A 22,748-nucleotide genomic window follows, 5' to 3' on the forward strand; every position below is an offset into this window, starting at 1 on the left:
CTTATACTTGGAAAAGTTAACCACACCTCACTGAGATAAGAGTTTCCGTCTATTCCTTGCTCAGACGTCTCTGAGAGGGTTTTAAAACCCCTCCACTTGGGTTTTGTTTAAATACGAAGGAAGCAGTCTGAGAGCATTCTGATAATCTTTAGGAATAGAAACCCTGGTCTATGTAAAGCAGTCAAATATTTAATAATAATAATAAAAAAGTTAAAATGATGACGCACTTATTATGACTATTTTCACATGATTTGACCAAAATATACCTATTAAATTAAATTAGCTTAATTCGATTTTTTCAAATGTTTGTCTTTCTATTAACTACACACAAACACCACTGTCAGCTCTGAAACCGACGAGTCGTCTTGTGTGAAACTGAAAAACTCTCATTCCGATGCAGCTCCAGGCCATCGTTGACCAGGCCTAGTATCACACCTCTCTCAACAACAACACAGCCAGTAGAGCCAAATAAACTTTCTAAGAAGTACAAAGTCATTTGTTGTGAAGGAAGGAGTTGGGGGGGTGGTGGGGTAATTGGGCGGAGCTGTACAACAGCACTGTGGTATTCCATCACTCAACCTGCTGAACTAGTTTCCCCGGAACAGTAATGGAGTTAGTGTCATGACAACAGCTCAGGGTGAAATATCACAAATGCCAAGTCATCATCGCTCAGCACACCAGGGTGTTTATCAGATGTAGAAAAGTGTGTTTTTAGGTCAGAGGAGTGGTGGTGCTGCTCAAGATACTCCTTTATCAGCAAACAAATCCGACTGTTGAGGTGTAAAGAAGTGGGCGTGGCCGAGCCTCTTGTTCTTACATCCAAGTGTCATATAAACCCTGCTCGACCTGTTACTGGCCACTAACCAACACACACCTCCGTGTGCTGCTGTCTATGTTGTGGGAATATCACTCTCAGTCACCTTTGGACCGTAAAGCAAGTCGGACTTTAACCTGAAGGATCCGGTTTAACTTCCTGCATCAACACACTCCGGAGATGCAGTCGTGTGCTGCAGCTTTATCTTGAATCAACACCGAGCAGAAATAAAAATCGGCCTCAAAAAGACCTGGCTCCGGATCAGAAGGGGGTTCAAAGATGATGGAGGAAGTGGCGGTCATGATGGCTTATGACGCCCAGTTTGTGCAGCAGATGAGCGAGGAGGAGATCCTCGCCTGCCTGGTGGAAGAAACGGGACCCAATTTCACGGTGAAACTCTTTTTTCTTTTTCTAAGTGAATCCGTTCAATAATGTAAGAGCCTACTTTGCTTTCAGATGAACAGATGAACCGTGATCACATCATTAAGTCTGGTTCTGGGTTACAACTTTTTCATTAAAGTCTTTTGCATGAAACGCTGATATAGGTCACACATGTATTCAGGTGATAAAACTCCTCCACCGGCTCTGAAGGAGTTCACTTTTTTCTTCACTTCTACACGTGAAAGGAACCAAAGTGATTTTTCCATTTGAGACATCTGTCGCGTTCTAATCCCTCCATGCATCCCAGAGGATCGTCCTCTCAGTGCCAGGCTCGGTCTTATCTGCTCCTTATCCTGATCTCCATTTGTCACAGATTCTCTTCAGTCAATTGTATTTTTCATTTTCTCCTTCCTCTTGTGGATAATTCAGATGTTATCTTCTTTATCAGACTCGTGGCGCAACAACCGGGGGGGGTGTGTATTTTATTTGGAAATCATCTCTATTCTGCGTGCCTGTCCAAAGGCCTACGGTCGGCTCTGATGACACAATAAAGACTATTATTTACTTATAAGACTGACAAAAGGCCGCTTCAGTGTCAACACATGTGGATCGTTGAATGAATGCTACAATGCTAATGTGGCTAAGTCTCACCTGAATGACAACCAACCTTTTTGAAAGATTCAATTGTTTTTTTTAATGGTAATCTATAATCAAGCGTTGCCTACGGTCAATATTTAATTTTTTTTATATTTAAATAGTTTTTTTTATATTGTTAATAATGCAAATATGTTTTATTCTTCCGTAGGTTCCCATGAAGAAAGCGAAGCTAAAAGAAAGCAGACTCCAGATAATGGACGACGAGGACTGCCTGGAGAAGTACCTGGTAAGAAAAAAACTGATGTTTTCTTGTCCTCCTGTGACTCCGATGCTTCGCTCCGAGTTAAAAACAACAACAGCAACTCACCGGCGGATGTGTTTTTGTGCAGAAGGAGAACGAGCGGCTGCAACAGGCCAGTCTGCGTCTGGAGCAGGAGAACGACAGCCTCGCTCACAAACTCATCAGCAGCAAAGTGTCTCTGAGGACGGCTCTGGACAAGGTGCAGTGGAACCAACGTGCTGCTCTTCACATGAGGACCACTCAGATTTCAAATGATATTTCAAAAAGACAAAAATGTATTTCTGTGTGTTGTTTTGTGATTCTCCATTTGAGACATCTGTCATGTTATAATCTAGAATATTATTATAATCTCTAGTTGTCTCTAGTTCAAGATGAACGACCTCCCTGGTTTCATAAATACAAATCCAGTGGTGGTGGTCGTTCACCTTGACCCAGAGACAACACGAGGGATACCACAAACACATTTTTTTTCAGGTCATCGGGTCACAATGACCACAAAGTGAAGCTAAGTGTTGTTGATACTTTTAACATGAAAGTAGATGCTACTGGGTCCCCCCTATGCATATAATGACAAATACTTTTATCGTGCTATCTCAGGGTCAAGGTGACCCGGTGGCCCCACAATAAATGTGTTTGTGGTCTCCCTTGTTTTGTCTCTGGGTCAAGGTGAACAACCTCCCTGGCTTCATAAATGCAAATCCAGTGGTGGTGGTCGTTCACCTTGACCCAGAGACAACACAAGGGATACCACGAACACATTTGCTTTCAGGTCACTGGGTCACAATGACCACAAAGTGAAGCTAAGTGTTGCTGATACCTTAACATGAAAGTAGGTGCTACTGGGTCCCCCCTATGCATATAATGACAAATACCTTTCTCGTGCTATCTCAGGGTCAAGGTGACCCGGTGGCCCCAAAAACAAATGTGTTTGTGGTATCCCTTGTTTTGTCTCAGGGTCAAGGTGAACCTGGCTTCCATAAATACATATGCACATTTGTGTTGGGGCCTCTGGGTCACCTTGACCCTGTGATAACACAAGGGTTAATATTTGTACGGAATAGAGAAAAAGAAAAATGTTTAATCACCTAAAATAGATTTTTTTGAGCATAGCAGACAATTTGTTTCTCTAGAATAAAGAGTCAAAATGTGAGATGAATCGTGATGATTTGTTTGAAAACAGACGGAAGACACTGTCGATCACTTGACCAAAGACCTTCTGCTGATCAGACATCGACTGAAGGCCACTGAGGAGGAGAAGAGAGACAAGGACGAGGAAGCTGCCACGGTGAGAGACGACTCCATATTTAAAAAGCTCCGTAAAGGTCAAGTGAGATGATATCGGCTCATCTGCAGTTGAAGGATGTGTTTCGGAGGGAGCTGGAGAAGGCAGAGCAGGAAGTGAAAAGATCATCCGGCATCATCGCCGACTACAAACAAGTACGCTCGCAGGATTAAGCACAAAACGGGGTGGATTTGAATCGAAATAATCTCTTGGTTCTGCTCAGATCTGCTCTCAGTTGACTCACCGTCTGGAGTGGCAGCAGGTCTCTCACCAGCGGGAGCTCGAGTCACTCAAGGTGAGTCACTTGATGTCGCCACATCAGCGGTTTCTTTAAAATGAAATGAACCAACGACTGCTGGATCAGTAAAATGCTTCTGAGCAGCAACAAGGAAGTTATAATTGAGAAAATAAATAATTCTTACTTCCTTCTCTGCTCTCATACAAATCATGTTCTTTCATTTAAACTATTAAATTATCTTTATTTTGCAAATTTCATTTGTTTTTTTAGCAAAAAAGTTGCTGGTGCCACAGAGTAAGCCCCAAAATCACGATTGTTAGCTGCCATTTAAATCTCCCCCTCTAACCACTCAGCTGAGATGACATTGGTCACACTTCAGGGGGTTCAGGTTCTTCAATTTGCCCCTCACTCTTCAAACCAAAATGCATAGCTTTGGCTTTTTAGAGATTCATGAAGTCCTCACCAGTTCTCGATAGAGACGATTCAGGTTAAAATATTGATTGTCATCTGATCAGAAGTATCTGCCAGGATCAATGACAGTTGACATAATTATAGATATATTACTTTAAAGTACACTTTTAATAAGATTACACAATAATTTGAAATCAAAGTTCATTTTACTCACATTTTTTCTGTTAGTCTGACTTAATTCTTTATATATATCTCACTTTTCCATCATCTATACTGCTATCTTCTCCATAAGTCTGGTTCTGTAAAGGCTTCTGCTTGTGTGTCCATCACATATTATTGTGATTTTTGAGGCACATGGAACTAGTCCTGTATGAAGTGTATTTATATATCATATTTTCTAGATACATATCAAAGAAATTATGTTAAAGCTTCATTAAACTGGCTCTTTGAACCACAACAACATCCTTTTTTTTTTTAAATGATGTTTCTTCTTCCCAGAGTGCACTCTGTTCTCATTGTGGACACGTTGTCCAATCCAGTCTTCACCATGACCCGGATCAGAACTCGAGAGTGGACCACACAGAAACCAGACGGACGACAGAGTCGGAGGTCGCTGAGGAAGCTTCACGGGAAGGTGAGGACCGGGATAAGGTGAAGCTGAAGGCCCAGATCAGGGACCTGGAGCAGGAGTTGGCCTCCACCAAGCTTCAGATGGTGGAAGCCAAATGCAGGATCCAGGTAAGTGCTTGAAATCCGTCGGGGTGTTTTTGTCCGGGGATGACCCCGGCGTTCCTCTCATGTGGCTTTATCAACCTGACACAGGAGCTGGAGCACCAGCAGGGGATCCTGGCCAACGACCTTCAGGAGGCCAAGAACAGTTGGATCAGCAAGGCCTTCACCTCCCTGCGGACCTCGAGCGCCGGACACCACCACGACCACTCCGGCAAACATGGCAGCCCGGCGTCTGGACGCGGCACACTCAAGCTGTCGTGGCTACACAGAGACCACCCGGAACATATCTGACTGCTGCAGCATCAGAGCTGGATCACCTTCAGCTGCACCACATATTTATTAAGTATTATTTATCGTGTCCTTGTGTTGGAACTGTGACGCATTTCTCTGCCTTTTTTTTAAAATAAATGATGTGTTTTAATATACATGATGTTGAATCAAACTATTTTAATCCACAGAAACTCCTGATCAATTTATAATAGTTTATTGTTATTACTATTTGTTCCATGTTCCTCTATAGAAAAAAATTATTCAACCTGAATCTTGCTTCTGCTCGAGTTGAAATTACAGGAAAGAAAAAGGCAACATTTTTACTATATAAACTGTAACAAAATATGTTTTAAATTTTATTTTTATGGATTTTAATCAACATCCTATTGATTGGCATTTTAGGTGGAACAACAACAAACATTTTTTATATTTTATAAAAAATGTTGCTGTATGTTTTGGCTATTGGAAAAAAAACAGTTAAGTCTTACCATACCTTACCTTACCTTACCTTAAAAACATAAAACGCCAATTAGAGTTTTTAAGAGGGAGAATAGCCTTTAACCAAATGTTCCTTTTTTAAATATTATATTATATATATTTAACTTTCTATTTCCCCAACTGTCAAATTGCTTTTCTTGATAAATTTTTTGTTGTTGTGATTTCTTTTTCATTTTTTTAAAGGGAAAAAAAATCCTTTCAACTTTTCAGAAACACAATCAGAAACTTGTATTGCCGGTCTTGTAAACACAACAAAGGAACGTTCTGTGGTGAAAGATTTAACTAATTAACTGAAGAACGAACTCACTGGGAAACGAGAATTTCTTGATCCACATTTCTTCACTTGGTTAACCTTTTGCATGTTTGGGGGGGAGGTTTTCACAGCCACCCTAAAAAAAACAAACAAGATGCATATCTTCACTAAGAGGAAGTTGTCAAGCTTGAGAATTCACTCCTTCCTTCTTCTGACTAATGTGATAATACTGAGAATAGAAACTGAAACTTTTTTTAATAGGGATTGCAAATCATTTGCTGGAAGTGACTTTAGTCATGTTTAAAGATGAGCTTTTATCCATCAGTCAGAAATCAAACTTACAAACAATGAAAACAAGACAAACTTTTACCTAATAAACGATTATAGAATGGAAAGGGGGATTTATCATGTATCAACATTTTGTATATATATTTTTAAATATTTATTTTATAAAGCTGATGACATTATTCAAAACTTACTGCAGCCAATGTCTGAAGCAGGAAAATAAATTAAATTAACCAATTAATTTAACTTGATTTATTTGCGTTTTTTTGGTCGTTAGATAAGATAAGTATTTTTTTTTTCTACTCTTTGAAATATTTATTCAAACTAATATTTAATATAGTTTGGGGTGTTTTTTGAATGGAAGTATATATGTTATAATTACATTTTAAGTAATTGTAAAATGTTTGTTTTTTCAGCCAGAAAAAAAGTCATAGTTATGCATATTATTTTAAATAAGGGAAATACAGACATTTTTGAGAATCTATGATATTTTTCACTGAGTATGAGTTAAGAAAGATAAAAGGAACAGTGATAATGATCAGAGAGATGTGCAGCGGAACTGTTATTAACCCTCCATAGATGAGATCTTGATGACAATCTGACAGACTCTGAAGCGGAAATGTATGACAACACCTTCAAAAACTGGTTTTGTAATTGCCATAAATGATAGCCCTGGAATATTTTACACACTCAGACGGTGACGACACATTGAGATCTGTTTTCATACAATAAGTTTCAGTTTTGTTTTAAACTGTCTTACAATGTTTTTATCTGCTCCAGCCCTGAAAAAATGACAAAAAACATGTCTTGATATGTATAAAGAGACTTTATATAAAGAGGAGATGATAGCGGAAGTAACAGACCCGTCACACAGACAACGATATGAAAGAGCTGATGACACAAATGATACAGTTAAACTTACATAATATCATGAAGTCTGTTTAAATTATTGTCCAACGTTCATATCTACATGTTACACAGTAAAATAATAAATAACCACTTTCTCTGTTTCTGTTGGAGACATAAAGGTTTTCACTGTCCTAGGTTAAAGTTGAATTTACGACATCACAAAACTCACATTAAGAGATAATAGTAATTATTTCTTCTTCTTTTTTTAATTACTCGTCCTAGATGATGGTTTTAGACGAGTTTTATTAACCAAAAGTGAAAACCTGGAAAAAGACCAAACCGTTGAAAGATCAATAGTGACGTGTGATTATTTTGGGGAATTCTTTTCAATATGCAAGTTGTGTTGTGGCTTGTTTTTTTCTCTCTCTTTTTCAACATTCACGACGAGTGAGACCAAAACGAAACTGTGATGTCACAAAACTCTGTTTCCTGTGACTCTTCCCCTTTTTTCAGCTGCATTAAAAGACCCTCGCTGCAGGAACCAAAATGAGAGAAGAAGAAGAAGAAGAAGAAGAAGAAGAAGAACTCTGCACACTTCTATCACAGGACTTCTATCCTCCAGTTTAACAAAAGAGTCGAGGCAGATAACTTAAAAAAAAAGTGTTGAGTTGTGATGGCTGCAGGTGTGTGGGTCACGCTGACCCTTGTGGTGTGTGTTGTTGGAGCTCTGGACGTGTGGACCACAACAACTTCAGGTGAGTTCCTGCTTTATGTGTCACATTTTTAAAAAGCATAATTCTTTGACAAATCATTTTTATTATTAGATAACATGATTCAGAAATGATTCTTTTGTGTGTTATCTTTTTTCATCCCTTAGACTTTAGTGCCACAACAAACTATTGTTGTGTTTTCTGATTCCAATGTCTTTACTTTGCAAATAAATTGATTATATTTTGACTAGCTTTACTTAACTTTATGATGTTTGTTTTTTTTAATATATAATAATACAAATAATAATAATAATGTCTATTTATATAGCGCCTTTCTAGACCAGGGTTCATTCTCAATTTTTTAAATGCATTTATTCGTTGATAAATAAACGTACACCAGGCTCCAACGGTCACTCTTTACTTCACCTAGACGACAAACCTGCTCCCAGAGTGAGCTGCTGGTGCGCCGGTTACCCCAACAAGACGTTCTGCTCCTGGCATGAACCCTCCAACTCACCGCCGACACACTACACCGCCACCTACAGGTGAACTACGTCATCTCAGCGATGTACCATAGTGTTACTGTAACTGGGGATAAAGGGGAAAAAAAACGAAATATTATACAATTAAAGAAAAATAATTCAAGAAGCCATGTATGGATGTATATAATAAGTTATATATATTATAGTTATAGTATATATATATATATATATATATATATATACTGTATATATATATAGAGAGAGAGCGAGATAGATATAGATATAGATAGATATAAATATACGAATTGTCCGACTGCATTAAATGAAAATGACTCAACTATTAATTTACTCACTATGACAATGTATAACGATGTTATTACATTGTGTTTTCCTCTCAGTGAGAGGCGCAGACCCTCAGTGACGAAGCCCTGTCAGCTGATCCCTCCCGACTCCTCGTCCCCATCGGTAAGACTATGTTGCATTTCACCCTCTTTTTTCATCTGCTTTTAAATTAATAATTTGCAACATTGAATACAACTTTATTGATAGTTGTCGCTTCCTCTTGATGACATCATAACAGCATGTTGTGTAATGTAATTGTGTTGTTACTCCACTATGTAATTATCATGTTGTCATTATGGAACAAACTCTAATGTGTGTGAATCATTTTTTATTTGGCTGACATATTTCTCTGACATTAGACATGAGACATTCCCTAGTCAGTGCGCAGATTTTAATTAGTTATCAAAGAGTCGTTTTATTATTCTTTAAACAGTTACTTTTAACATGTATTACTAATTCACATTTAGTTGAGAATAAATGCATATTATCATCATTAAATTCAAAATTTAAAAGACACTTCATAACTATTTTCATCGTTATATTTTCCTTAGAACTCTTTAGCTGTTACGTCGTCACCATACTGCTTCATAGTAGTGAATCTGAGACGGTGTTTGCATTTATTTCCATCATGTTTGAATCTTATGTATTGCTGCTTTAAACGGCAATTTATTGGAGAAGTTTGTAGATAATGTTGTCGTTCTTGACCATACACACAGGTGTCACATGCTCTTTCCACATGTTTAGTTACAAAGATACATCCCTGATATTGGAAAAAAAAAAAAAATCTTCAATGCATTTTTGTAGCCGCCCTCTGTCTCCTTCCTTCTTCCTTTTTTAAGTCGGAATTGGTGACTTAGATAAAACTATTCAATCGTGTAAAACCTGATCGATTCTGCTGACGCGGCACCAGTGGTTCATTTGAGTTATGAGAAAGTTCTGGTTTCAGCTCTGGCACTGCCACCTGCCCGACCTGAAGCTCCTCACCGACTACATCGTCAACATCACCGCGGTCTACCCTCACGACAGCAGCTCCCATCTGAGCAGCTTCATGCTGGAGGACATCGGTGAGAAGAATCTAAACTTGCATAGATAAGATCAGTTATCTCAAATAGAGAGCGAAAGTGAATACGACTAAGCACGATGGTGTGGATCTTATTGTTGCCACTGTCTCATGATCCTGACCATTTTCATGTCATTTCTCACCGTGCAGTGAAACCAGATCCTCCGACCAACATCCAGGTCTCTTACAGAAACCTCACAGACGTGGTGGTGGAGTGGTCCCCGCCGCAGACCTGGGCCAACCTGGAGATCTTCCCACTGAAGTACGATATACTGTACCACTGGGACCACCGGGGCAGGACCAGGACCAAGACTGTGAGTGTTAAATATGACTGTGACATGTCGCACACCTTAGTTTGTGACAGAATAGACCTGGAAAAAGTACGGCCCCGGGGACAAAATGAAGCCATTTAAATGTATTTATGTTGCCCACATGAGTTCAAAGATCATTGGAAAACTATTTATTTGTATTATTCATTACTAGTCTCTAAATATGACTATAATTTTTTTTGTTTTAGGACTTTTGTTATTTTTGTGAGTTTGTATAAACCCTCAAAGAATTCGAGTGAATAAAGAAGTGTTTGGGATAAAAGTGTAAGACACCAAGTTTATTGTGTAGAGGAATGTCCATTTTTGAGGACAAAACAATGTGTAATGGTTCAAAACCAAAAAAATTATAGTGGCGGCAGTAAAAGTCAAGGGTTAAAACCCAAATATTTGCTCCTTTAAACTGAATCTTTCTTGACAGAAATGACCCGAATGAATTGTCAAAATTATGTGATGTCCTCATTTCATGGCTAAATGATGTCCTTGGATTATTAAACAAAAAATTAGTCAAATATGAGAGTAAATATGTGAGAACCTTCAGAAGGTTTATTACGAGAGAGAATGAGATAAACAGTTTTACATTGAAGTTTAAGACGAGATATGAACAAAACAAAATCATAATACAAAAGAAAATGTTTCTGTCAATCGTAGGAAAGGGGAAATTTTATTAAATTTCTATTTTAAAAAGCAACACTGAAATAATACTGCCTTCTTGACTGGCTCGTCCAGTTCCCAACTTATTCTCATGAAAGCTAGAGTAATTCATGTGGTCATTTGTCAACTGTATACTGTTATCAGTAGAATTACTTTTGTTTCCTTTTTTATTTTTACGCACAGATTTTAATCTGTTTTTTCAAAATAAAATTCTAGTTTGGTCGGCTGTGTAAAATCTTTTTTTTGGAAATTCCCTCGAAAAAAAGACAACCTTCTCCACATTTATCACATCCATGAAGCTCATCCTTTGCTTCTATTTTCTTTCCTTTACTCCTCTGTCACAGATGAGCACTGGGTTCCATCACAGCTTCACTCTCCTCTCCGTCCTTCTGAATCTCTGTTGAATGATCCCTAATGATAATCATCTTTACTGGTCATTTTATCTCTCTTTCATTCAAGTGTTCTCTTTTTCTTCTTCACTCTTTCATTCCTCTTCTCTCCAGTCATATCAAAAAGGATCAGAATGTTGCAAGGAATATGGAAGCTTTTCGCAAATGAACATCTGTCTTTCTAATCAAATACAAAAACATCTTTAATAGATATTCCTCACATTGGTCAATGTGGTGATGCCTTTTAAACATTTCACTATCAGGTTAGGTTTCAAGATCATTCTCAGGTCAAATATTTCTGTCTGCTTTGTTTTCAGACGGGTCCATTTGAGTGCACCAAGGCTGAGCTGAAGAGTCTTTGTCCAGGAAGAACCTACAAGTTCCAGGTCTGTGCTAAAGAGCTGCTGGATCTGGGCCAGTGCAGCACCTGGAGCTCTCCAGTCGAAGTCACCATCCCCAGAGTAACACTCTGAGACTTCATCTTCCCGTCACTCAGATCGTATTTGTAAATCTCCTGTTAATTTATTTTAATACTGTCATTCATTTGTTGTGTTGCATCAGAAATAAAACAATGTGGAAACACTGAGAATTTCTTGAGGTTCCTTTTGTTCAGTCCGTGACCCGCAGCACCAGAGGGGTGATGAACTCTGAATGTCTGACCCCAAGGGTAAACGACGGTCCTCTCTGAAGGTGGAGGTGAAACTTTTCCGGGCTGTAGGCTCCGGGACCCGGGACCGCCGAGGAGTAACTGGGTCTTTTAGTCCTGCCCTGCATGGAGAAGGACGGCTGGCGCTGGCGGTAAACGTCTGGGTTGGTGCTGTTGTACTTCCCTGGTCCTGGACTCTTGGCCAAGTCCTCGGAGGGAGCGCCAGCGTTTCTCCTGCTGGACATACTGAAGCTGACGCTGGACTGCTTGGTGGGAACCTGAGGCCCCAGCAGGCTCGGTAGCGTGTACCTGAATGAAAACATTCGGGCTCAGAAGCCGGCCTTCTTACATTTATAACATCTGTTCCACATTCTCCAGGATTACAGGATGATACTTTCTAGTGAACAGAGTCTCTTCGAAAGATATTTCCTTTTTTCGCCAAAAACTCCAGTCCTTTCATCCTTATTAAAAGTCAAACTGAGGTTTACACCTCATGGCTTATCTTCCTCTAAATAAGGTTAAAGGTAGAAATTCGTTTCATGGAACTGCAGATATTTAGGCTCATCTTCTGGCCCTTTTTTTGTGCTAATTCTTACTAGTTTGAAAGCTCATATGTAAATGTAACGTGACCAAAATAAGTATCTTGACCATTAAGAAGCACAGAAGATTGCTATGTCAGAAATTAAATCGTTTTTTATGGTAGACTCTAATAATAAATTAAACAGAAATGAATCAAAGTATTTGTTCTTCCTGTGTGTCCTGGAAACAATTGCCCCATCGCCCAGTAATAGGCAATGAGCCAGTGGTTGGGAACCAATGCTCTACAGATTTATTTTCATCATACTATAAGAGCACAAAGCTATGATAAGAAGATCATTTTTCATGAAAAAAGCAATTGAACTATTAGTAATGTTTTGATGATGCTTCATGAAGCAGTGTCATTATTTTCAGAGGCCACTAGATGGCGGTCTCAGCACTATTTTCCTTCGTTTTGAACAACTGTTCTAATGAAACATCACATCATTTTAAAACTGATGGCGCCACCTACTGACCTTTAAACAACATGACACTGCTTCATGAAGCTTCATCAGCCCATTGCTATAAATTCAGAAGCACCCACAACAGGAGTTTAACCTATATTGTTTAGGTCCATGTTGTCCTCACTGCTAGATGTAGAAAAAGTGAAATTCTAGTCATCTTGCAATAACAGGACAGATGCAACAGAGCCTTGAGTTTTTAATTTTGATACAAATTTTTCTGATTACTTTTTATCCTTCTGAGATCCAGATGTTAAACAAAAACTAAATAGATTCAGAACATTTCAAGCACAGAACTTATTTACGTTTTTTTGTTTTTTTGTTCTTTTTTCATTCAAACATGATTTCTTGACCACATGTGTTTGTTGTAAAAAAAAAAAAAAAGATTGAACCTAAAAAAAGAACTACATTTTCCCAGAGCATTCAGGGATTAAGATTGAATATAATTTCATCATCCTTTATGTTTTGTGAGTCAATAATTATTAAATTCAGTTTCAAATTCACGTCATATGTCCGTGAAACAGGCAGGATAAACACATAATAAATATCTTGTTAAAAGCTTGTTTATCAGTCGCGCCTCCTGCTGATCATAGCTTAAAGCGGTTGAATCCACTGATGACATTTTCCTGCCTTGTACATCATTAAAGGTTTGGCTCTGAATGATAAAAGATCAATGGAATTACTGTCATCTGTAAACAGATGTGTAAACAAACAATTCCCTTTCTTCCCGCGAATTATCTTCAGCTGTCGGGTGAAAGCGCAGCGTTTCCAATTTTAGCTTCATATGAGAGTCATCACGGGTGACACAAGTTTGTGTGATATTGAGAGAAGATGTCTCTCATTAACACTGTCCTGGTGCTGGCTCCACTTCTCATTTTAAACTGAAGTTGGTCATCATTGTCTTTTAGTAAACTGACGAAGTCCAGGTCCTTTAAGAATCCAACATAATTCCACATTTTTTCATCTTAAACTTCTATCAAAGATCTACCTGTTCGGTGCTGGTACAGCGTCCTCTGTGCAATATCTAGTGCGGGACCCCATTGTGTAGGATGGTGGTCTCCGTTGTGAGTTCAGAGGGGGCGCTCTTTCTGGGCTGTAGGCTCCTGGACCTGGAGTCTGGAATACTTCACCTACAGGAACAGAAAACATGTCGGGTCTCATCTGTAACCTTCGTTTTTGTGTGGGTAATACTCACCTTTGCCAGCCGAGGGGCGAGTCCTGCCCAAGATGGAGTAGGCCGGGCTGTCCATCCTGCCGAACCTGGTGACTTTGGCATCTACATGGTATCTGGGTCCTGGACTGGAGTCAACAGAGACCACTACGGAAAGTTCCCAAGAACCAGTTTAACCAGCAATACGTAACATTTTGAGAGGTCAGGTCATCAGACACATTTGTTTAGTTGTTACTTTTTCTTTCCTAAACAGTTTCCAGAATTAGAACGACGTAGAAAATCTCTTCATGATGAGCTGTTTTGCTAACTAAGCCAGCCACATTCTTCAGGTTCTAGAACCTTCTCTCCTGCACCACCATCTTCTGATCGTAATCCCTTATACAGTGATCTCAATTTACTTTTTCTATTCAGGTGTTCTAGAAACAAGAATCGTATTCATATTTGAATAGCAGCAATTGTCTTGAATTCCTAGTTTCTAGACTTTATTAGCAGTAATTGTTGATTTAAATGACATTAACTAATAGACAGGTTATTTCACTGATATTTTCTGTTAGATACTTTAAATCACAGGTCAAACTCAAAGCTTGAGGGACAAATCCAGCCCACCAACTCAACTATGTGCCCCGCATTCCCAAAAATCTTAGACGTAAAAAATAGATATTGATATCACTGACTATGCTTATATTATCACTTTATTTTAATTAATAAAATCTTCCAAAAACTGAGAGTGATCATTTAAGTGGAAGGTAAATATGATTAAGTGGATCTACATATGTGTTTTAGGCAGTGAAGCAGATTCATTAGATCATATAGATTTGAACAAATCTTTCCTTTGCTTAAAAGATTTATGTTTTCAAGCTAAATCTATTGATATATGTTCAACAATTGTCTTCAGTTCATGACTATGTTCCAGGCTTTGACACTTCATTGACACTACATTTTTTTCATGTCTTATTATAACCATTGCCATTTCGTTCAGAGGTCCAGTCCTTGAAACATCATTCATGATTCTACCCGTAGTAAGCCTAAGGTTGTTTCTGCTTCTATATATGTATTTATGATAGTTTAATGTATAAAAACAAGCTTTCAACACGGCTTTAGTGCTTCATATCCAACCCAAGGATACACAGGTTTCTGCCAAATGTAGTAATAACTCTTGTGTATAGGTATCGTATCAGAAACTTATCATGTTCAATAGAATGTTCTAGTAAATGTCATTAAAAATGACAACACATGTGAAACCCTCTCAAGTAGAGAAAGCTAACAAAGAAGCGTAATGCAAGACCTTTTGAAAGTGCTTCTTCCAACAAATTAAAATGAACTAGGTTGCTGAAACACTTCCAAGAGTTTGTATATATGTGCATTAAGTTTGGGTCTACTTTGGACACTGAAGGTTTCCTCACACTGTCCCAAACATACAGTATTTGATTGTCTCTGTGTCCCCTCCCTCTTGCAAAAATTTGAATTTAGCAAAAAGTCAAAGTATAAATTAGTCAAATTTGTACAATACAGAGGTTCATTGAGAACTTTGGGAAATTGTCCATAGGTATGAGAGTTTGTATGTGTTAACGATTGCCTTTTTTTTGTGTGCCCTGCGACAGACTGGCATCCTGTCCAGGGTGTCCCCTGCCTCTTGCCCTATGATACTGGGGTAGGCTAAGAGATAAAGCTGTAGTACATCATGATGATGTTTAGAAGTTATTACTTTAAAAGTTCTCTACCTACTGAAATCTCAGCGAACGAGAGGTTACGAGAGCGGAGTCCGTTATAATACTAATGGTTTTCACTCCTCCTCCAGGCAGCTGTAATTACGCCCCAGCTTTGTTTATACAACGAGTCACTTGGAGGTGGAGACTTGGGTTACGATTGATGACGCACAGTGACAAACATTAATGCTTGACCAATCACAGCAGAGTGGGCCTGGTTACAAGATTGTATCTCCAGAAAAACCAAATGTTTTCAGGAAGACATCAATAAAAAAGTCAGATTTGGTAGAACATGGACAGTCAGAGACACCTACTGGCACTGCTCAAGCGGCTGTGGAAGGTGTAGGCCGGGCTGCTTGGCTTGGTGAAGTCATGGTTCATGTAGCCCACTGTGGGGGGGAGAGCGTAGCGTCCGGGGCCCGGGCCTGACAATGAGAGAAGCAGAAAATAAAGATGGAAATTATGCAACATATTCAGATCCAAGCAGCAGCAGCACAGCTCCCCCACTACTCCAGTCTGTGGCCGCGTTGTCCGTGATGATTTCCACATGTAGCGCTCTGACTTATTTTCTATGGTTATGCTTTTTAACATTCTTCCTCTGCATGTTTGGGAATAAATTCTAAACAAAGTGAAGCGGTGGCTGCTTAACTCCGAGAGAAACGTCAGAGCAGATCCTCTTCAGCCGTAATACGCTCCATGTGGACACAAACACACAAAGAACGCTCACTAACCTCGTTCCCTCGCCGAGATTATTGGCCGTTTCTTCACCGCCTCCTCCATACTTCTGTCCTCGCTCCTTGGTTTCCTCTCCAGGTCTAAACACATCCTCTTCTCTCTCCAGGTGATCCATGGCCTCCAAGTCTGAATTATACATGACCTCCGGGGGGCGGGGGGGAAACCCAATCTCAACCGAGGCCCGGGTACATCTCTCCTCTGTCAGGGAAGGTCCTACGGGGGGAAAGCTTTCATATTATCTCGCCTCTTTAGTGGGTTAAAAAACATCAAGTGCCCGTGATCGAGGCTAACATGTGCTTTAAAGTATAATGAGGAACAAAATTATCTGGTGCAGCAAAGGAGACTCAAAAAAAAAACCCGCTGTGGGATTGAAACTGTGGCGCAACATAAATCATATCAGTAACATGCAAACTAGTTTGTCATCCTAACCCAGGCATTGGGTTACCGAGCGGCTGAATGCAGGTGAAGCATTTATACTCCGAGGATGTTGTCACTAAAAGCATCAGTGATTAAAAATGAAAGGACCTCTTCTGTTGCCAGTGGCAGTGAACTGGCTGGCAGTGAAAACTCACATTGATTTGGAAATGTTTTATCTGAGTTGTTATTCAGAGTTAGTGGTAATAAAAAAGACATGTCGGTGCTCACTGAGGGAGTCTTGCTCGAACATTAGTCTTAGTCGAATTTGAAATGATTGAAGAAACATGTTTGCTGTGTGCACGAGGGAGGCGCTCTCAGGTTTGATGTCTTACAATTCGAGCTCATAAAGCGACATAAGGGGAGGATTTTTCATTTGACCTCCATTATAAACTTATGAAATATGCAACTCAATAACACGGCATAAAACATTTTCCATTTAGGTAATAGGGGTTGGTACATCATTCCATTGTCCTTTGACTGTCAGCTGCCAAATATATGCAGATGATGCTCTTTGTGTCTAGGCAAAAGATAAAAATGTCGCTGCACCAGAAATGTCCGATGCGATGACAAATGTGTTTAACTGGCTCGAGAAACCCCAACTATACTTGAACATCTCTGTGTATGCGCTTCTCAAAAAGACTGACAGTGGACCCCTGTTGCTATAAGAGGTGAAATAATGGTTGAAGAGTTAAAATACTTTTTACTAATACGTTCTTTTTAAACGACAAATAAACAGAATTACGTTTAATTTGTCTAATTTTAGAATTATTGGAAACAATTTAACTGGGCAAAATATACTGTACGCCATGGTGATGTCACCCGTGTCCTACTGTATAACACGTTCAACATCAACCTGTAAGACAACACTAAAGCCACTTGAAATAGTTCACAAATAAGCCCTGAAAGTATTTGACAAAAAATACTCATAACGTATCATCATCGTCACATATAAAACATAGATTTCCTAAACTTGGACAACGCTGTCAAACACTTGATGCAAAAAATTGTGAAAAAACAGCCAACAGATCGACAAGAGATCATACTAAAGGTGACTGTGTAGTTCCTTTTCGAAAGAGTACCTTTTGTCAAAACGCTCCCACTGTCCGTGCATCTCACACCTGGAATTCAATACCAAACTCAGTACCTGAACTTCCGACCCTGACTTCTTTCAACAAACATCTCAAAGCTTGGCTATTGGAAGAACAACACTGACTAAACCTGTGAAGCTGTTGGTACACCTGACTATTTTTCTCTTTTAACTAATTGTCAAACTTGTCAATGTTCTTTCTTACTATCCCCATGTTACCATCAACCTGCCAAAGGAACTAAAGATGGTTGGTTGGCTATAGTCTTGCATTTTTACATGTTTATGTCCATTAATAGGTTTTATCCCTGTTTTAAATAAATAAACTCAAATTAAATTAAATTAAATTAAAATTATTAAGTGTTAGCTTTCTAGACACCAGATGAAGCACATAACTCTTCACAACGATACGTGGAGGATAACTTTAATTGCTTCTATTTGGTTTTGATCTTAAATTAAAAAAATATACATAAAAGTGAATAAAATGTACCTTTTCAAAATTCAAAATAATAAAATGAACTTTTCTGGTAAACAAAATCTAACCTTTTATTTTCTTTTTAACTTTATTGAAATCAATCTACTGAAAGTACTAATATAAGTAACAGGAAAAGGTCACTGGCGTTACTTTGTGTAACTATTTTATAACAATTGGCAAATTAAGAGCTCTTGTTACTTTTTAAAAAACATCTTCTGCACAATCCATCTGTAGTTGGATCTTGAAAGTCGTTGTAGAAGTTGTGAAGACCAATATGTTAGAAGAAAGGACTCGCTCCACACCTTTATCACCGTCACAAGATGTTGATGAACATATGTTGCAGAAAGTTGCTGTTTTAATCCTTTTAAAAATGTATCTTTTGGACAAAAACATTCTTTGTGCATACAGGAAGAACTACAGTGGACGCATTTGTTCATACTCATAAGCTCAACATCATTGTCTTGTTTTCTATTTCCATCTTAGTTTTGTAGCTTTTTAAAGGAAATTCCTGAGGCTCCCGATGTCATCATTTAAGCTTACGATAATTGATAATGAAGTTCATGAGCTTAAAGTAAGATTCATAATCAAATTCATTATGTTTATATATGATTCATTTATTTACCATGTGACCTGAAGACCCAACCCAAGAGACCAGAAGACTCCTGAGATGACCCGCACAGTGGTGGTATTCCTGTAGTTATTCCTATTCATAAATGTATTTCGTGTTCAGAACATTTTCACAAATGTTATTGTTAACTTGAAAAGCGATAGCACTCATATTTCCTATATCAATATAATTGGTAAAATGTGGTGCGACTTTAAATGAAAAACTTGTACTAAAAAACACAAGAACACACATCATGTAAGGCAGTTTCTCTGCTCTTTCTCTACCACAAAGAGACTCCCAGATGCCTCAGTGGTCAAAGTCAAAACCATGAGAAAAGTTGAATTACTGATTGCAGTTCATGCACAGTTTGTTGTGCGTTCCTACGAAACGTTTCTACGATGCAACGCGACTATCATGACTATCAGTGTCCGAGTGGATTTCCAAACCTTTGAAAATAAAGTGATAAATGCTCTCGATTCTGATCCTGTGGTCTGATGATTCAAGCATGTGATCAAGCCACTCTCTTGTGAATGTGTAAAAATAAACAATATTAATTGAATAAAATGAGGGTTAATTAATGGCTTTGATCAAGACTCTGATCTGCTCCAAAACATACACACTCGCACACATGGAAGCAAGAACACGTACGTACTTTCCCTCTTGAACTTGTTTGCGGAACATCTCGTCGTCACGACGTTACTGGTGAACTGAACTGACCTGTTATTGGTCAGAACATGACTTTATATGTAAGACTACAGTCAACAAGAATTTGTGTTAATATTATATTTTTATATATATTAAAAAGATGATTGCAGTGAAAACTAAAGATGCGCTTTTTTGATAGTGCAGACATCTGCCAAGCAGCTCATTTACACATGTATTGACATTTCTTACGTATAATTTGAAACATGTTCAAGAAAAAATAAATATCATCGATAACAATGAGCCCAATGGGACAGCATGTGGCTGTATATCAGTAACTCACCTGCACAACAAACAAAGTCAAAACAATCACGTTGTCTTCTTTTTTGGTTGTTGTTGGGTTTTTTTGGCAGTATTTTAAACACAAATATAAAGGCAGAATATCACATAATTTAGCAGTGGATGTGGGTTGACAGTACAAGAATATAACTTTTACAAAGTAAACTTGCGTTAGCATCATGCTATCCTTTTGTTAATACTAGTGTGCTGGCAGTATTACACTCAGATATGTGTAGTGATGGTCTGATGAAGCTTCGTGAAGCAGTGTTATTATTATCATGAACCAGAGACAGCAAGTGTTCAGTTCTCAGAATCAGAGCATCGTCAACAGTTCCTCACTGTGGCATTGAAGCTTTTAAACTCATCATTTCCTGTTGTTTCATGAATACTTGCATCATGATAATATGTACATAGGAGAACATTGTTATCTCAGCACCCTTTTTAATTAACAGATTTTCTTTTTGTGAGTCCTATAGAAAAGCTTCAAAACACGGCAAACAGTTTTGGAAGCTACTTGAAAATGCTGGCTTCGTGTGAATGTTGTGACAGTCCTGGAAATAAAGCAGCCCAGAGGCTACATGTGTTCCCTTAATAGTATTTATGCAGCTCTCATGCACTCAGAAAAACACAGAAAACTAACTTTGCAGAAACTTGATTTTGAGGTTTGAATTAAGTTTTTTTAGTTCCAGGAATTTGTTTTCCTCCTTTCATTTGTCCTTTTTGAACAAATTGTTTGAAGCTCAAAATAAAGGTGAAAGGCTGAAAAAAGTTATTGGCTTAGATCAGAGGTCCAAACCTTTTCAGAAGATGGCCATATTTGATGACATACAAAAAAACGAGGGCATTTGACGTTGACCACTCCTGATGGTTACTCGTAGTGTGGCATCCTCCCATCAGTGTGTTATAAAGTGCGCATGAATTAAAAAAAAACTTTACCATTTTACTTGACAAAATTTGGTCTCGGGTTTAGGGCAGGACAAACTGGTTTTCCAAGAAGTTCAAACATGAATTGGGTAAAATCCAAAAATAGGGTCTTGGTCAAAACATTAGTTTACAAGCCAAACCTTTGCCAAAGACAATTTGTTTAATGTTGTTTTTTCAATATAACCAGTAGTAAAAAATCACTATGCCATCTTGATTTTTGCTGGACTCCTAGTTGTCTTTTCAGATCTCCACATTTAGCTGCAAAGTGTTTTCACTCAGCCATTGTTTCATTTCTAGCAAACAATTGACTAAGCTGTTCAGCCTCTGGGGCTCAGTTCAAAAGAGCAGTAGAGCTGGATGTCATCAGCAGAAATGTGATAAGAAACATCAGGAAATCTCTATATGATTTTACCGAGGGGTACCAAGTTCAGCAAAAATAATAAAGGACCCAAAACAGAACCTTGAGGGACTCCACACAACAGATTCACTGATTCAGACCTCATTTGATTGGCAGATACACTAAAACTGCGCCCAGAAAGGTAAGATGAGAACCATTCTAACACAGACCCAGACAGTCCCACTTCATCCCTCAGTCTTCTCAGCAGGATCTGGTGATCAACTGTGTCAAAGGCTGAGGACAGATCCAAAAGAACCGTGAACAGTGTATTTACCAGAATCAGCCGACATCATGGTGTCACTGGACACTTTCATTAAGGCCTTCTACGTAGAGTGATGTTTGCGGAAGCCAGACTGAAACTTCTCATGGATGTCGCTCTGATCCAGGAACAACAATAGCTGCTCAGACACAACCTTCTCTAAGATCTTGGACAAGAAAGGGAGCTTAGAAATAGACCTGAAATTACTGAGGTTAGTCAGTTAGTTAGTTAGTTGAGTAAAGGCTCCACAATGGAATGCTTAAATATACATATATAGAATAAAGGTAAACAACAAAATAACATTATATGGAATGATATTTCCCCTTAAAAGTCAAAAGGCTTGTATGGCTCCCAGTGTTTTCTTTACTGTAGGGATTGTGATATGGGAAAACCCTGGACCAAAGACATTACGGTGTGTTCGCAACGACCTACGAACGTACTAGTCCTCTTCAGTTTCACACCTTCTATCCAATGGGTAACTAAAAACTCCAGAGCAGAGCTGTGACCAAGAAAAAAACAAACAAACAACTCTGGTTAAATATTAACCAACAGTGACTCAAAACACACCCAGAACCAGTAACTGGACTCGGCTGAGCCAGCAGACTCAATTCAAGGTGTTACACAACCACACAAAAACTGTTCTGCAGCTCCCCTAATTCCTTGTGTGATGAAGGGGGTCGTTGGTCAGAGATGTACGTGAGCAGAGCTTTACATGCTTCCTGTTATTTCAGTTCATGTAGGAAAATCGAATTACTCTGTGTTCACAGTTTGATCCGTGTTGTGTTTTCTTTAATAAAAAGTGATCTGTGTGGGTTCATGTCTTGAGCACGAAGGTACAGTAGCAGTTCAGTAGCCAGCCTCTTGATCAGAGGTGGGTTTGTGTAGTATTTCTTTCACTTTGTCAATCAATCTGTTAAAACATACAGCTGGGAGCTTTTGATTGAAGTGTTTTTATTCAAGTGATGATTCAAGTATTCTATATAGTATCATGTTTTGTGTTTCCATTGTCTTACAGCAAGTGTCTGATGAAGCTTCATGAAGCAGTGTCATGATTTTCAGAGTCCACTAGATGGCGGTCTCTGCACTATTTTTCTTTGCTTTGAACAACTGTTCTAATGAAACATCACATCCTTTTTAAACTGATGGCGCCACCTACTGACCTCTAAACAACATGACACTGCTTCATGAAGCTTCATCAGACCATCACTACTTACACCTGCACAGCTTTTAATTTGATGCAGGTTCATATAAAAATCAAAACCATGAAATAATACATCAAATAAAAATGTGTAGACTCATACTTTTTCAGCTAACAAGAAACAGTTGTCATTGTGTGAGTGGGTTTGTGTTTTGTGAATAAATCTTTGTTTAGCTTTGTTACATTTAATTGGTATAGCTCCCATGTGTATGGATTTTAATGAGTAAAAGTGTTATT

The 22,748-nt window shown here is 38.6% G+C and overlaps 3 protein-coding genes across 4 annotated transcripts; 2 read left to right on the top strand and 1 right to left on the bottom strand.

The window, feature by feature from the left end:
* The first annotated feature begins 873 nt into the window (after positions 1–873).
* LOC148060912 (rab GTPase-activating protein 1-like) lies at positions 874–5,181 on the top strand. The gene is made up of 8 exons (XM_087779657.1): positions 874–1,204; positions 2,001–2,078; positions 2,182–2,292; positions 3,274–3,378; positions 3,447–3,530; positions 3,599–3,670; positions 4,523–4,762; positions 4,847–5,181. The coding sequence occupies exons 1-8, from the start codon at positions 1,094–1,096 to the stop codon at positions 5,045–5,047; spliced, it is 1,002 nt and encodes a 333-aa protein (XP_087635783.1). The 5' UTR covers positions 874–1,093; the 3' UTR covers positions 5,048–5,181.
* Positions 5,182–7,455: 2,274 nt separating this feature from the next.
* On the top strand, positions 7,456–11,371 carry ebi3 (Epstein-Barr virus induced 3). Its single transcript, XM_087779988.1, has 6 exons — positions 7,456–7,666; positions 8,052–8,166; positions 8,502–8,568; positions 9,392–9,509; positions 9,656–9,819; positions 11,192–11,371. The coding sequence occupies exons 1-6, from the start codon at positions 7,585–7,587 to the stop codon at positions 11,345–11,347; spliced, it is 702 nt and encodes a 233-aa protein (XP_087636114.1). The 5' UTR covers positions 7,456–7,584; the 3' UTR covers positions 11,348–11,371.
* A 112-nt stretch (positions 11,372–11,483) lies between these two features.
* odf3l2a (outer dense fiber of sperm tails 3-like 2a) lies at positions 11,484–16,214 on the bottom strand. 2 transcript variants are annotated; one of them, XM_087780136.1, is made up of 5 exons: positions 16,166–16,214; positions 15,749–15,859; positions 13,753–13,875; positions 13,546–13,681; positions 11,484–11,829 (listed from the first exon to the last, which is right to left on the bottom strand). In XM_087780136.1, the coding sequence occupies exons 1-5, from the start codon at positions 16,212–16,214 to the stop codon at positions 11,484–11,486; spliced, it is 765 nt and encodes a 254-aa protein (XP_087636262.1). The 2 variants fall into 2 exon arrangements, with proteins under 2 accessions (XP_087636262.1, XP_087636261.1); XM_087780135.1 differs by having other exon boundaries at positions 13,546–13,687.
* Between the last annotated feature and the right edge of the window lie 6,534 nt (positions 16,215–22,748).

The sequence above is a fragment of the Callionymus lyra genome, chromosome 18, assembly GCF_982586985.1.
Source record: "Callionymus lyra chromosome 18, fCalLyr1.hap1.1, whole genome shotgun sequence".
Classification (NCBI taxonomy): Eukaryota; Metazoa; Chordata; class Actinopteri; order Syngnathiformes; family Callionymidae; genus Callionymus; species Callionymus lyra.